Source organism: Pseudoliparis swirei, chromosome 1 (assembly GCF_029220125.1).
Source record: "Pseudoliparis swirei isolate HS2019 ecotype Mariana Trench chromosome 1, NWPU_hadal_v1, whole genome shotgun sequence".
Lineage (NCBI taxonomy): Eukaryota > Metazoa > Chordata > Actinopteri > Perciformes > Liparidae > Pseudoliparis > Pseudoliparis swirei.
The window spans coordinates 13,889,849-13,904,715 of record NC_079388.1 but is presented as its reverse complement, the minus strand read 5'-3'; the positions used below and the strand labels follow the sequence as shown (position 1 = coordinate 13,904,715).

Here is a 14,867-nt window from a genome sequence, read left to right as displayed (position 1 = left end):
AAAGCAGAAGTCACTGTCAACACCTTCAAAGCACCCTCACACATACGCGTAGGACTTCACTGCGTTTGGGTTTGAACGCAACAATGTCAGTTAAGATCCAGGGAGGAGAGAGAAAAATCAGTGTTGACCCTGCATGGAATAGATGTTTTTGCTGCTGTTACAGAACAGCAGACATTACATTTATTTTCCCCTGACGCATAATCGCCGTGCAGTTGTGATCATTACGACTCAAATTAGCATCCGTAATGGCTTGGACCCTTTACTCCTCTGTACCTGGGCGCTATTAATCTTCATCACATCGTAGTGAAAATAATGTTCCACAGCTAGAAATTGCCCCACTCTCCAGTGAAAGTAATGTTGCTGATGCAGATGCACAGATCAGTGTCGTATTCGCACAAGTTACACTTTTTTTATTTGATGTTCAAGTTCAACATCGGTCTCAGACAAATAATCCAGCATGTTTGCTAGCATTTCTTAACCTGGCTGTTATGTGTTGGTATGGAGATTGAACCCAAACGCAGACGGACACCAGCTTGAATAGAATCAGCGCTCTTTATTCCAAAAACAAGGCAAAACAGAAATAACAAAAAGGCAGGGGTCTCAGACCAAAGTCTCTTGCTCCGAGGTCGGGAGGGCAGCTCGACCGAACACCCAACAAAAAGGAAAAAAATAGTCAAAGTGGGCTCCTCACTCAAGTGACGACCGTGTCTCTACACTGAGCGAAAAAACAAAACAAAGTACCGGTTTACAGAGTAACGACGAGAAGATGAACTCACAGGGCGAGTGGACGTATGGACTGGCTTCAGGTTGGTAAACCAACGACCTGACAGTGAGCAAGAGCAGGGCATTTAAGCCAGCTGGAGATGATCAGGTGAGATGAGCCCCAGCTGGCTCTTCTTGAGGGAGGCGTGACAGTGGGCGGAGTTCGGAGGAGGGAAACTGCAGGGTGAGACCGAGATCCTAACAGTACCCCCCCCCCCCTCAATGGGAGCCTCTTGGCGAACCGCCCGGTCTGCCGGGGTTCTGGTGATGATAATCACGGATCAATGCCGGATCCAGGATCCGAGACCGAGGCACCCAGCAGCGCTCCTCGGGACCATAACCCTCCCAATCGACAAGGTATTGAAACCCTCTGCCACGTCGACGAACCTCCAGGAGGCGGCTCACCGTATAGGCCGGGCCTCCTCCAATGAGTCGGGGGGGTGGAGGGGGTTCGGACGGAGGGTTCAGAGGGCTGGAAACAACGGGCTTGAGGAGGGAGACATGAAACACCGGGTGGATTCTCATGCAGCGGGGTAACTGAAGCTTGACTGCGACAGGGTTGATTATGGATGTGATGGGAAAGGGGCCGATGTACCGGGGGGCGAGCTTCTTGGACTCGGTATGAAGAGGGATGTCTCTTGTGGAGAGCCACACTTCTTGTCCGATGCGGTAGACGGGGGCGGGAGCACGGCGTCGATCCGCCATCCTCTTGTTCCGGTCTGCCGTGCGAAGCAGGGCAGCCCGGGTCTCTCTCCATACCCGCCTACACCGACGGGCATTGTGCTGGACGGAGGGGACCGCCACCTCGCGCTCCTGGCTGGGAAAAAGAGGTGGTTGGTAGCCTAATGAGGCCTCAAATGGGGACAGTCCGGTGGCCGTAGAGGTGTGGGCATTGTGGGCATATTCCACCCATGATAGGTGCTGGCTCCAGGAGGAGGGGTTGGCAGCAGTCACGCACCTGAGCATGGCCTCTAGTTCCTGGTTCAGCCTCTCCGTTTGGCTATTAGTTTGTGGGTGGAACCCGGAGGAGAGGCTGACCGTGGTGTCGAGGGTCCGGAAGAACGCCTTCCAGACCTGGGAGGAGAACTGCGGACCACGGTCTGAGACGATGTCCGCAGGGATGCCATGGAGCCGGAAGACGTGCAGGGTGAGGAGATCCGTGGTCTCTCTGGCAGACGGGAGCTTGGGCAGTGGGATGAAGTGTGCAGCCTTGGAAAACCGGTCCACCACGGTTAAAATCACAGTGTGACTATTAGAGGGGGGAAGGCCAGTGACAAAATCCACTGCAATGTGGGACCACGGCCGTTGGGGAACGGGGAGTGGTCTTAGCAAGCCTGAGGGAGGCCGGTGTGAGGTCTTGCTGCGAGCGCACGTGGTACAGGCCTGGACATACGCTCGGGTGTCCCTTTCGAGGGAAGGCCACCAGAAGGCACGGCGCAGCCAATTTATTGTACGCCGTATACCGGGGTGGCCGGAGAGTCGGGAGTCGTGAGCCCATCGCAGAACCCGGGAACGGACAGGCGGGGGAACAAACAGGCGGTCTGGAGGTCCCCCTCCGGGACCAGGTTGGGTGAGCTGGGCTTCACGAACTGCCGTCTCGATCTCCCAGGTGACGGCTCCGAGCACGGATGAAGCTGGCAGGATCGTATCCGGAGTGGGGGTTCCATTGGCACGGGTAAACTGACGGAGAGGCGTCTGGCTTAGTGTTCTTGTGGCCTGGGCGGTAAGTGATTAAAAAATTGAATCTGGCGAAGAATAAGGCCCAGCGAGCCTGGCGAGAGTTGAGGCGTCTGGCTGAGTGGATATATTCCAAGTTCCTATGGTCAGTCCAAATGATGAAGGGGTGTACCGCGCCCTCCAACCAATGCCTCCACTCCTCCAAAGCCAGTTTAATAGCCAGCAACTCCCGGTTGCCAACATCGTAGTTCTTCTGCGCAGAGGAGAGCTTACGCGAGAAGAACGCACAGGGGTGGAGCTTAGAGTCTGACCCGGACCGCTGGGATAGGATGGCTCCGACTCCGGTGTCAGAGGCATCCACCTCGACGACAAACTGACGGGTCTCGTCGGGGTGGACCAGGATAGGGGCTGAGGCAAACCGCTCCTTAAGGGTTTGGAAAGCCCTGTCGGCCTCAGGAGTCCAGGTATACTCCACTTTAGGGGAGGTGAGTTGAGTCAGGGGGTTGGCCACGCGGCTGTAGTCCCGAATGACGCGCCGGTAGAAGTTGGCGAACCCCAGGAACTGCTGGAGCTGTCGTCGCGACGAGGGTACCGGCCACTCCGTTACTGCTTTTACCTTCTCGGGGTCCTTTCTGAGCTGGCCCTCCTCGATGATAAAGCCCAGGAACTGCACAGAGGACACGTGAAACTCGCACTTCTCGGCCTTTACAAAGAGTTGGTTCTCCAGCAGGCGTTGTAAAACCTGACGGACATGGCAGCTGTGCTCTTGTGGGTCTGAGGAGAAAATGAGGATGTCATCCAGGTATACGAACACAAAACGGTTTAGGAAGTCACGGAGGACATCATTAACCAAGGCTTGGAACACGGCGGGGGCATTGGTTAACCCAAAAGGCATTACCAGATACTCAAAGTGGCCCAAGGGTGTGTTGAATGCGGTCTTCCATTCGTCCCCCTCGCGTATCCGCACAAGGTGATAGGCGTTGCGGAGGTCCAGTTTAGTGAAGATCTTGGCGCTGGCTAGGGATTCAAAGACAGAGGTGATAAGTGGTAATGGGTACTTGTTCTTAATGGTTATTTGGTTCAAACCTCTGAAGTCGATGCAGGGACGAAGGCTCCGATCCTTCTTGGTGACGAAGAAAAAGCCCGCCCCCAGAGGGGAGGAAGAGGGCCGTATAATCCCTGCAGCGAGAGAGTCGGTAATGTATGTCTCCATCGACTCGCGTTCAGGTCTAGAAAGGTTATACAGACGGCTAGTAGGGAGTGGTGCGCCGGGGAGCAGGTCAATTGCACAGTCGTAGGGACGATGGGAAGGTAGTGAAAGGGCCCGCTTCTTGTTAAAAACCTCCTTTAGGTCCAGATACTCACAGGGGACGGAGGAGAGAGTAGGCTCGGTGTCCGGTGGGTTGAGCTGAGGGGTCCGACGGGGAACTGCTGATCTGAGACAGCGGGAGAGACAGGTGGGACTCCAACCAGTAATCTTGCTCTCAACCCAGTTGATTTGGGGGTTGTGGTCTCTGAGCCACGGGTGTCCCAAAATCAGAGGCGCTTGCGGCGTAGGGAACACGTAGAATCGGATGTCCTGGCGGTGATTACCTGACACGAGGAGCGATAAGGGCCGGGTCTGGTGTGTAATCCTGGCCAGCGGGCTGCCATCTAACGCGTTTACCAGCAGGGCACGGTCCAGGGTCTCCACTGGAATCCCTTCTCTCTCAACAAGAGTGGAGTCCAAAAGGTTCTGTTCCGCCCCCGAATCGATGAGCACAGACAGGTGCATAGGGCCGGACGGTAGGTGCAGAGTAGCTGGGAACAGGGACTGAGACTTGGGGTGGGGAACTCGCTTAGAGTCGCTCGCCAATATCCCCAGTCTTATTGGCGAGCCCTCTCTTTTGGGCGGACCGGGCACTCTGGAACGCGGTGTCCCAGTTCACCACAATAAAGACAGACTCCTGCGCGGATGCGTCGATCTCTCTCCTCCTGGGAGAGGCGAGTCCGCCCTAGCTGCATCGGCTCCTCCAGATCCATAGGTGGCGCCACCGGCTGTGGTGAGCGGGAGTAACCGGTGCTGTTGCGGTGAGGTGAGTCTGGGAACCGGAAACTGGGAGCGGAGACCGTCGGGCGCACAGGATTGTGATACCTGTAGGACCTCTCCCGATGGCGCTCTCGAATTCGGGTGTCCAGACGTACAGAAAGCGAAATGAGTTCATCCAGAGACTCGGGTTCATCGCGTACCGCGAGTTCGTCCTTCAGGCGGTCTGAAAGACTGTTCCGAAAAATCCCTCGTAGTGGCACCTCATCCCAACCGGACTCGGCGGCCAGAATCCGGAAGTCCACATCGAAATCAGCGGCGCTGGTAGTTCCCTGGCGGACCTGGAGCAAACGTTGAACTGCATCTTGAGCGTGAACCGGGTGGTCAAAAACCTTCTTAAACTCTCCAATAAACCACTCGTAGATGATCTGCTCTGAACAACGACGGTCGAGCCATGCCTCGGCCCAGACTAGAGCTCTTCCGCGCAGCAATCCCACCGTATAAGCCACCTTAGCGTAGTCCGAAGCATAAGTATGGGGCTGTTGATTAAAAACAAATCTGCACTGGAGCAGGAACCCACGACAGCCCCCCGATGCTCCGTTATAGGGGTCTGGCGAGGGAACAAAACACTCACGGTTGCGAGCTGTATCCTCACGAACAGGTTGCTGGGGAGGCGAGGGACGCTGCGCTAGCTCCTGCATTCTGTCCCCAATGTCTGTCACTTGTGTCCCGATCGCTTGCTGAGACTCCCTTAAGTCCTGCAGCTGATTATGGTGATCTCCCAGGAGGTTACCTTGGTTGAAAACCGCCCTCTGCAGATGTTCTGCAGAGGAAGCTGCTGCCGCTGCTGGGTCCATTGTTGGTCAGGTCGTTCTGTTATGTGTTGGTATGGAGATTGAACCCAAACGCAGACGGACACCAGCTTGAATAGAATCAGCGCTCTTTATTCCAAAAACAAGGCAAAACAGAAATAACAAAAAGGCAGGGGTCTCAGACCAAAGTCTCTTGCTCCGAGGTCGGGAGGGAAGCTCGACCGAACACTCAACAAAAAGGAAAAAATAGTCAAAGTGGGCTCCTCACTCAGGTGACGACCGTGTCTCTACACTGAGCGAAAAAACAAAACAAAGTACCGGTTTACAGAGTAACGAGAAGATGAACTCACAGGGCGAGTGGACGTATGGACTGGCTTCAGGTTGGTAAACCAACGACCTGACAGTAAGCAAGAGCAGGGCCGGGGTATTTAAGCCAGCTGGAGATGATCAGGTGAGATGAGCCCCAGCTGGCTCTTCTGGAGGGAGGCGTGACAGTGGGCGGAGTTCGGAGGAGGGAAACTGCAGGGTGAGACCGAGATCCTAACACTGGCATTATTATTGCCCCTAAAACTATAAATTCTGCAAATGTTACGCTTTAATAAATTATTCATCATGATACTCTATAGTTGTATAATGTGAATGAAAAAAAAAAAAAAAAAAGGAATCGATCCTACAGTATTGCCAGTGTAGCCGAAGCCTGATATGTTATTCATCCGTGCCATAGATCTAGCCAGTTAGCTGCACACGGTCACATGTTGCTTTTAAGTAATTAGATGTGTTGCATGAAATAACATGTACTATACATTTTTGCTGAATTGGCATCATACCTTTATCTTCTGGAAAATGTAAGATGTAGCCTATTCTTCATTGAAAGTATTGTTGCAAATCTTTATTTGTTTTCTGTGATCGTCTCACTGGCAAAGTGCTCATGAACTTAGAACACTTGAAGGAGCCACAAGGGGGAATGCAGTGTTTCTCACTACAACTACACTAATAAATTAACCTGATGTAGATGTTCACTTGTGTGTGCTGTAACTTGGATGCTCGTATTGCTACTAAAGTTAAAGTTGCATTTGGGACTGCAGTTAGACTTTCTATCAAAGTGGGGCTGCAAGACCCAGATTGGAGTTAACGTAACCCGATGGGTGAAGGGATCTTATGATTGGAGGATAAATACGATTCAGATTTTTAATTCCTGTATGTGTGTAGACATATCACGTACTCTCGTTCAGTTAGTCAGTTGATCCAAGCTAACTGTGAACATGTTTTTCTTCTAGGTACATACAAGAAGGAGGAAGCTCAGCTGCTGCTCCAAGTCCACAAGATGGGAGGCCCTGTGGAGATCTTTGTCAACAAGTTCAAAATAGACAACTGGGCCCTGGACGGACATGTAAGTGAAAGTCCAGGGTCAGGTTCAGTACAGCGCCTGTCTTTGTGACTGCCAAGATGTTCCATCACACTCACACCTCTTATGTGAAATATGCACGAGCACACATGCACACTAACCTTGTCACTCTGGGGAGATGGAGGGCCCACCAAGACTTTTCTCTTTAATTAAAATGTCAGTTAAATCATTGGCTGGTAATCAGGACTCGACAGCCCCCCACCCTCCCCTTCTCTCTCCAGTATTATCCCCCAACCGCAGGCACCTCTAATGCACACCCACTCCAAATATATATATATTTTTAAAGCAGGTCACAGTCTATATGAGTTTGCCTCTGTGTGTGTGTGTGTGTTTCATGAGCCTCACATCAGTTGGTTGTTTGCGCACAAGCAAGCAGAGTATTCCTCTTGTGTGTAACATGGCTGAGTGTGTTTATGTTTGTGCTCTTGAGCAGGAAACATCATATTAAATGTCAGCTGGGAGAGTGCCTCTCAGCTCCTTTGACATGATATTTCATTTTCTGCGCTCACCAGCTGCTGACACTTTGATGAGACGCTCCTTTGTGAAGTCTGGATGTGAGACATAAAGTGTCTGACTTCTATTCCTCTCTCTCCCTAGGTGTCCTACATCTCTTCATCCAACTCCTTTGTGTACCAGGGATTTGTGAGAGGAAAAGGCTTTGGCCAATTTGGTCTCCAAAGACTGGGTGAGTGAGCTGTCCACTTGGTTATGGAAACCACCGTGACCAAGCTGTCTCCTGGGGAAAGACTGTACGTCTGTGTTTTCCTCCCGTCTGGATTTCTATCACAGAAAGCGTTCTCCTAAAATATCTCGAGTGTCTTTAAGCTGAGCTGACATTTGCTGTTATGGAATCATAATTTATGTACTTGTGAAATCCATCATAAAGAAGCAAACCCGGCACACCCTACACATATGCTCTTCAAGAGTGTGTGGGTCGTGTGTTGATGCTCGGAGAGTCTTCGCCACATCAAGTCACCCCAGATCTTGGCGTTTTGATACAGTCAATATCCATTATTTACTGTGTGTCATTCTGTGGTGTCATTGATGACTTTAGCTATGATTTCATATATATTGAATACATTTTTTCAAAAATACCGCAGCTCTCAAAGATTCTGCTTCATGTTTGTGACCTAGAAATCACACCCAATCCTCGCTACAGTTGACAAGCAGTTGTGTGTGGGATTTTGTATTTATTATTTATACTATTTATTGTGAGAATCACCTTCAACAGCAAACACTCCCTATTCTTCTGCCTGAAGGCACATGGGAAAGAGAAACATATGATATATAATATATACAGAATATATATAGTTCTACCTCTCTACTGTTTGACGATGTGCATTATAATTGATGCATTTTAATAAGATGCTGTTATTTTGACACTTGGTATTGGGGGAAAAAAGGGAATTTGCTTCTTATTCTACTTGAAAGTCAACATTGGTTTACTGCTTCCACCCACAGTTGCAATGCAGTTAAAAACAGCATTGGTTGTTTGAATGGAGAAAACATATGAAGTGATTCATGAGCAGTTTATCAGCACCAAGGCATGTGGCGAGAGGTTGAAAAAAGATTTGGACCTTAAAACATAACTTTATCATCAAGTTGAAGTTTAAAATTTTTTTTTTTTATGAAATCCCAAAAGTTTTACTTAATCTCACTCCTGAGTGGACACACAAGATTGCCGAGTGATCTGATATGCATTAGCTTGAATATGTTCCCGTGTTCTCCCAGTGCGAAACCCTCCATCAGTGTTGGTTAATTAAATCCTGTCATTTTTCTTGTGGCCTTGACAGCCTTAGTTAGCCTCTCACTAAATCCCTGTGGCCCTCTGCATTCAGGTACGGATCCTATACATGGAATACATGGCAAACACGGCTATGTCTGTGTGAGATACAATGAAACGACATGTAAATATGAGCTTAAATCTTTTATTCAGATTATTCACATATGTGTTCCCTATTCCATACGTGACTTACTGGTTCTTTTGCTCTTTTCTTTTTGCGAATGCTTTTGAGGTTGAAAGAGTTTACAAGACTTTGGCAGCTTCTAAAAAGCCCAGATTGGAGTGGCTTCCATATTGGCTGCAATGCAGACTCGAGAGCTGCAGTGCAGGTGCAAAAATAGATCTGATATGGAATGGACCAACTTGGAATTGGTGCTAACACAGATTAAGTGTGTGTATGCACCGCGAAAGTTGTGTGTACATTGTGAAAGTGGATGTCAAAATCTGCTGTAATAAGAGAGGTGCTTGAACAGCAGGTGCAGAACCCCCCCCCCCCCACACACACACACACACACACACACTGGTTGAGCAAACAGATCCTTTATTAATACAGAGGGTTGGTGCCAGCATTCATGTGTATGTGTGTGTATGAAAAAGTGGATGGGGGGTGCTGCGTTGGACGACTTGGAAACAATCCTCCTCAATCTGGCGAAGTTTTCCTGTTTTGTTTTAACTCAGTGATGGTGTCACTGCAAGTGCAGTTTGTTTGCCGTGCGTGTGTGTGTGTGTGTCGCGCTCATACAGCAGGGGTTGATTTGCAACACCACAGATTCCACTAATTAAATTCCTTCTTGTTTGTCACTCGTCTTTTATTGGAGTTTTTTTGGCATTCGGTGGCAAACGGGTGTCTGTGACGCCTCCAATGTTGCTGCTGCAGACACGCTCACCTCCATACATTGGAGAATCAATCTAAAATCACTTAATGGCTTTTGGCGTTTGATTGCGATAATTAAGACTCATTGTGACTATAATGAAATTTGACTTTCCTAGGGGGGGAAATGAAAATAAAGTGGAGTAATAGACCTTTAAATTAAAGTCACTTATCTTCTCAGACTCGTATGTGTCAGTCGAGCCTTCCTGGTGGACCTCCTCAGCCTTTACAATTCATTTTAATTGAGTGTATTGTGGTCACAAGTTTTTCGCAGAAGATGGTTTTGTTTGGGTTTCTTTTAATCTTCTAGTCATGCGATATAATTATAGCCGCTACTGCTTTAAGTGGTATTTTACTGAAGTGATGCAAGGGCCTAATGTCTTATCTCTTTTTCTTCCAGAGAGCTTGGATCCCAGCACAGTCAACCCAGGATACAACTTTGCATCCAACAGCAGTTCAGTGGCGGCAGCCATCCTAGTGCCTTTTATAGCCATGATCATTGCAGGCTTCGCTCTGTACCTCTACAAACACAGGTACGCCCAATACCAGAGATCTATTTCATAATACTACTCATCTGAAAACAACATATCACCACTTTGGTCCTGGTATTTCTAAGGAAGAAATTGAGGTTTAATTTACCTCTGCTTTAAAGTTAGCTGTTGTCGGATTGGTTTACATTCACCTTTCAAAATATATTAACTTGATGTGGATGATTTTAATACACTAATGCATATTTGCAGTGAGTGAGCGAATGACCTACTTATGTACAGTAGGTAGGTCTCAGTAGGTAGCTCAGTATGCACATGGAATTCTACAATGCAAATCAGTATAGCCGTATTAGTGTTGATTAATCAATGAGTAGATTAATAAAAAATGTGATTATCACAATATTAATAGGGAATTAATTATTAGTCATAATAGCCAAGAATGTGATTATATGCAGATTTATTTTGGCTTCTTATATCATTTCAGATTGAGTGTTTTTGAGTTTTGTCCTGTTGGTCAGGCAAAACTAGAAATATAAAGAAGTCACCAACTAAACTAATAACTTATTAATTAATTGAAAATAAATCAATGGCTCAATTAATAAGAAAATATTTGATGATTGCCGCCCTAATCCATATTTTTACAGATATCTCTGCTTTATACTTGCTGTCTCCACCCCTTATGGGAACTGATCTCATTGTTTAAGATATTGATTTGTTTCATTTCAGGAGAAAACCCCAAGTCCCTTTCAATGGTTACGTGGGGCATGAGAACACTAATGGACGAGCTACGTTCGAGAACCCAATGTATGACCGCAACATCCAACCCACCGACATCCTGGCCAATGAGACAGAGTTCACAGTCAGCACAGTGTGCACAGCTGTATAACAACTGCTTCCTCCAGAGGTAAGAGTCTAACACCGCCACGTCATGTGGGTTTAGGAAGCGGGAAGGAATTAGAGCACCACGCCTTTAAAAATACAGGAAGTTATCACTTTGTGGCTGGCTTGAGTCAATCACACGCAACAAGACACAGATTCACAGAAGTCTGTTGCAAACGTTCACGTCCCTCTAGAATATTCTGAGAATAAAAAAAGTGTATCTTTATTATCTGCTGCATTTGATCTGTATCCCCCTATTAACTAATTGCATTTGGTTTATGTATGCTTTTTTGGAAAAGCTAACACATGTTTGTTTTTTAAACTCTGATGAAAATATGATATTAATCTTTTTATCTTCTCTCTTCTTTGTAATTTTCATCATCTTTGTCTCCATTTATTCGGTTATTGGTTAAAAAAAAAATTTATTTGCCTAATTCCCTCTAACTATCTTTCTTTTTTTTACTTTTCTCTGTACATATATATACTTTTTTATTTGTCTCTTTTCTTCTCTTTCTCCTTTTATTTCTTGTCTTGTCCTCTTCCCACCCAACCCTTTCATCCATTCATTCATCCTTGATTCAGTTAGGGGACACGTGCACCACATCTTAGCTCGCCTGCCAACAGAGGACATCCATAGTTCCTCGAGCAGAGGGCAAGACGAAGATTATTTTATTTGCTGTATTACATTCAAGAACCATCTCCAATGGCAAAGGCTGTGACCTGCACGGGACGAGAAAAAAGAGAAACAATGTGGAGACAACAAGGACCGTAACAAAGGCCAACGACAAAATGCTTTTTGTCACTTCACATGGTTTCTGCACATCATTTTCCACATTTTGAGGAAGAGCTTCAACCTAAAACTGCAGCCTGCAGGAGTAATGCTGCAAGCAGAGCTGTGACGACTCTTCTCACCGCCCTCCGCCGAAACCCAAAGGGAATTTTATGGTCAACTTTAAGTCTATAAATTGACCTGTAGCGAACAAAGATCTCTGTGCAAGTACGGTGGACAGCCACACGTTGGCCTGGATGAGTCGAAGAGAGACGGTCTCGACGGTTTCGATTTAATCTACTCTCTGTTTTCCATTTGCTTTTTTTGGTTCTCTTTTTCTACACTGCTTGCTTTCTGTGATGAGTAATTGGTAACCCTGTTATTCCCCAAACAGTCTGTTTCTGTGGCTGTTAAAAGTTTCGATCAGAGGCCACAAGTCACTGGCGGTCTGTCATGATTTTTTTGGAGCAGGAATTACATCTGCTTGCGGAGGCAGCTGTATCCAGAGGACAGGTTCAAAGGTAGCGAAGGCTGCTGCGGAAAAAAATGCACTTAGTGAGGTTGTAGAGAGAATGTATGTGAATATGTCCATGAGAGAGGGTGTGTGTGTGTGTATGTGTTTCTTCACACATTTGTGGTGGCATCTGCAATCTATACAAAAGATCGTCTTATCTGTTTTGGCCCCAAAGATTTCACCAAACACAGGACTTTCTCAAATTATTTTATTCAGGATTATCACGCCACCCGAGAGCCATCGACGCTAACCAGAACAAAACGCTGACAATGCATAAATTCATCAAGCTGAAGGCAGTGTGAGTCTCGACTTCCAACGTGTATCTGCTTCTCTGTTTGTATTATTCATGGAGTATTACATTACATGATTATGTCTGGGAGAGACTGACAAGAAGCCGTGGAAAGACAAAGCCACCTCCAATCAATAACATCTGTAACCACTTTCCTGCCACTCGAGGAGAAAAAGACATTGGCTGGGTCAAAGTCGGCACGGCAACTGCGATACAGTATATTTTCATGGATGTATAAACGTCTCGGGAACACATTACATATTTTTGTCAGTCAGAAAAAAAACTATGGCAAGTTGGAGAGAAACACGTGGCACGTTTTCTTTGCAACGTCCCCACGTTTTACTTTCTGTTTAATCCCGGATCACGTGTTTCTGGAGCTCGAAGGTGGTACGCACTGTATGTTTTTCTGAGATCAAGATGCAGTATGAGCTCCCTAAACTTGACCTTAATAAAACTGAGGTCAAAGTGTTTGAACTCCCTCAAAATGTCCAACTGAAGGCGCTTGAGTCTGAAGAATGGGTGAGTCAGAGATGTGTTCCTCCTGGATTACACGCCTGTCTTTTCCTCCAAGTTAACTTCTGACAGCTCAGTCCTTCAGGAGAAACAGTTGCCTTGCTCCTTTTTGTCTTGGCTCATAATGGAAATGTTGCAGACGGCTTCCTCTGAGCCGTGACAGCTGGGGAGTTGCTGGCATACTGATTACTCCCATGCTTTAAATCTGAAATGATAAATGTGGCAACAAAATAAGTTTCCATGCGAACGCTCCTCAAATCTGTGGCGACTGGGGTGTGATATTCCGAAATATTGTTTTGAAAGTGAAACGCAGGAGGGAACCGTCAAAAGCTTTAACAGCGGGACTCTACCTTTGGCAGGTGAATGACATGCCCAATGAGAAACATTCAAAACGTTAATGCTTTTGTGACCCGTATAATGTGAGTGTGTGTGTGTGTGTGTGTGTGTGTGTGTGTGTGGAATATGTGTGTGAGCGATGGAGTCGAAGGACGGAGGCCTCCAGGATTTAAATGCCCCGTTACCAGCTACTTACCACTCACTTACTATCCCGTACCCGTGTATCCTGTGGATGCAGAGTGAGGTGAACAGTGCTCGATATTTCACGGCAGAACATTGAGCTATTACATGCAATTTGCTTTCATTTCGCCATGCGTCATTGTCAAACCCATATTGGACCCTGAATTCCCCTTACCCATTATCCCTGATAGGACAGAGCATCAATTACACAGTGTCGAAAACATCCATACTTTTCTACCATGTCGTCTTTGCTTTTAAGTGTTGTGAACTGGGAAATGGTTGCCTTGCGTTGTTTTAGTTTTATACGTTGGCGTATTCATTTTATAAATAAATGCAACAAAGTGTCTGTAGAATCAACCTCCATGCTGTACCAACAGGTTTTCAAATGAAGTCTTTAAAGTCACCTGAAGAGAGTACATCATTTCCCTTATAAATCCAGGCCTTTGAAACCCAATCACTGTATTGTTCCTCCCGTTAGTTTTGGTGTGGGTCAGTAATTGCTTTGACATTTTTTTTGACTCTTAAACCTCTCGCTTATCTCTGCAGTAAAGATAGAATATTGCCCCTTGCCTGCTCTGGTCGAGAATTGATGGGAAAGGAAACGATTGGATGACCCTGGAGAAGAGGAGCAGTGGTTGTCATTATCTTAAAGGCTTTGCGACTCAGCCCTCGCAGTTGTGTGTGGCTGTTGCGTTGTTCATTTCATTTGTTTTTGTTCTGAAATTGTCGTTAATATTTCAGTAGAGTCACTTCATTCCATTTAGTTTTCATTAACGCCACTTTGAAGGCCCCCCCCCCCCCCCCATACACACACCATTCATTCCTTCCCCGGCAACGTTCAGCACACTCCTAACCAACACTTCATTGAGCTGCGTTGAATTTTAAACAAACACTTGTCATTAGCTGGAGCATTAAAACATGATGCCCCTACTGAGTAGAAGGAACTGATTATATTTGACTCGATTTAGACTGTAGATTTGGATTAACTACAGAAGAATTAACTCGCACAACTATGAGTGGTTTTTTTAATCAAAAAAGGGCTCAGTCTCAAGAAATTCATGAACAGTTTTAAAGGGCCAAACTTCAATGCGTTTCCCCTCCGCTTCAATAAGCACTTTACATTCATTATAGTGCCTTGGAACACCCTCTTGATATGATGAACCTGCTTGAGTTCCAAACATCATAATGTCTTTACTCGGATTGGAGGGATTATAATGTCTTGTATGTCAGATATATCTAATTTGAGCTCTTTTTTAAAAGTTTTTCTGTCGTTTTATCCTCTCAACCTGTAGAACTCACACACACATAAGCTTTGCATCTGTGTTGTTGAACTGACCTTTTGAGGATCATTTCAGAAAGAAATCATACAATTCCTTTTTTTTTTGCTTTTCCAAAAAGATCAATGTGCATATCAGTACTGTACATCTGTATTCCAGGATTACGGTCTTGGATTTGATGAGCTCATGTTAGAGGGTGTTTGTGTTCTTGATTCACCTTTTCAACCAAAGTATGGCTGATAATGAATTAAAAGTTCACCAAATTAGAATTAGGCAAAAGTACTAA

General features: G+C 46.4%; 1 protein-coding gene across 1 annotated transcript in view; it reads left to right on the top strand.

Moving 5' to 3' along the window:
• The window catches only part of csmd2 (CUB and Sushi multiple domains 2), a 208,905-nt gene extending 197,467 nt beyond the window's left edge, over positions 1-11,438 (top strand). The window contains exons 68-72 of the mRNA XM_056417277.1: positions 6,555-6,667; positions 7,280-7,367; positions 9,737-9,869; positions 10,551-10,728; positions 11,286-11,438. Coding sequence (XP_056273252.1) covers positions 6,555-6,667; positions 7,280-7,367; positions 9,737-9,869; positions 10,551-10,710 — 494 coding nt within the window. The 3' untranslated portion in view covers positions 10,711-10,728; positions 11,286-11,438. The remainder of the gene's footprint in view (positions 1-6,554; positions 6,668-7,279; positions 7,368-9,736; positions 9,870-10,550; positions 10,729-11,285) is intronic.
• Positions 11,439-14,867: the final 3,429 nt, after the last annotated feature.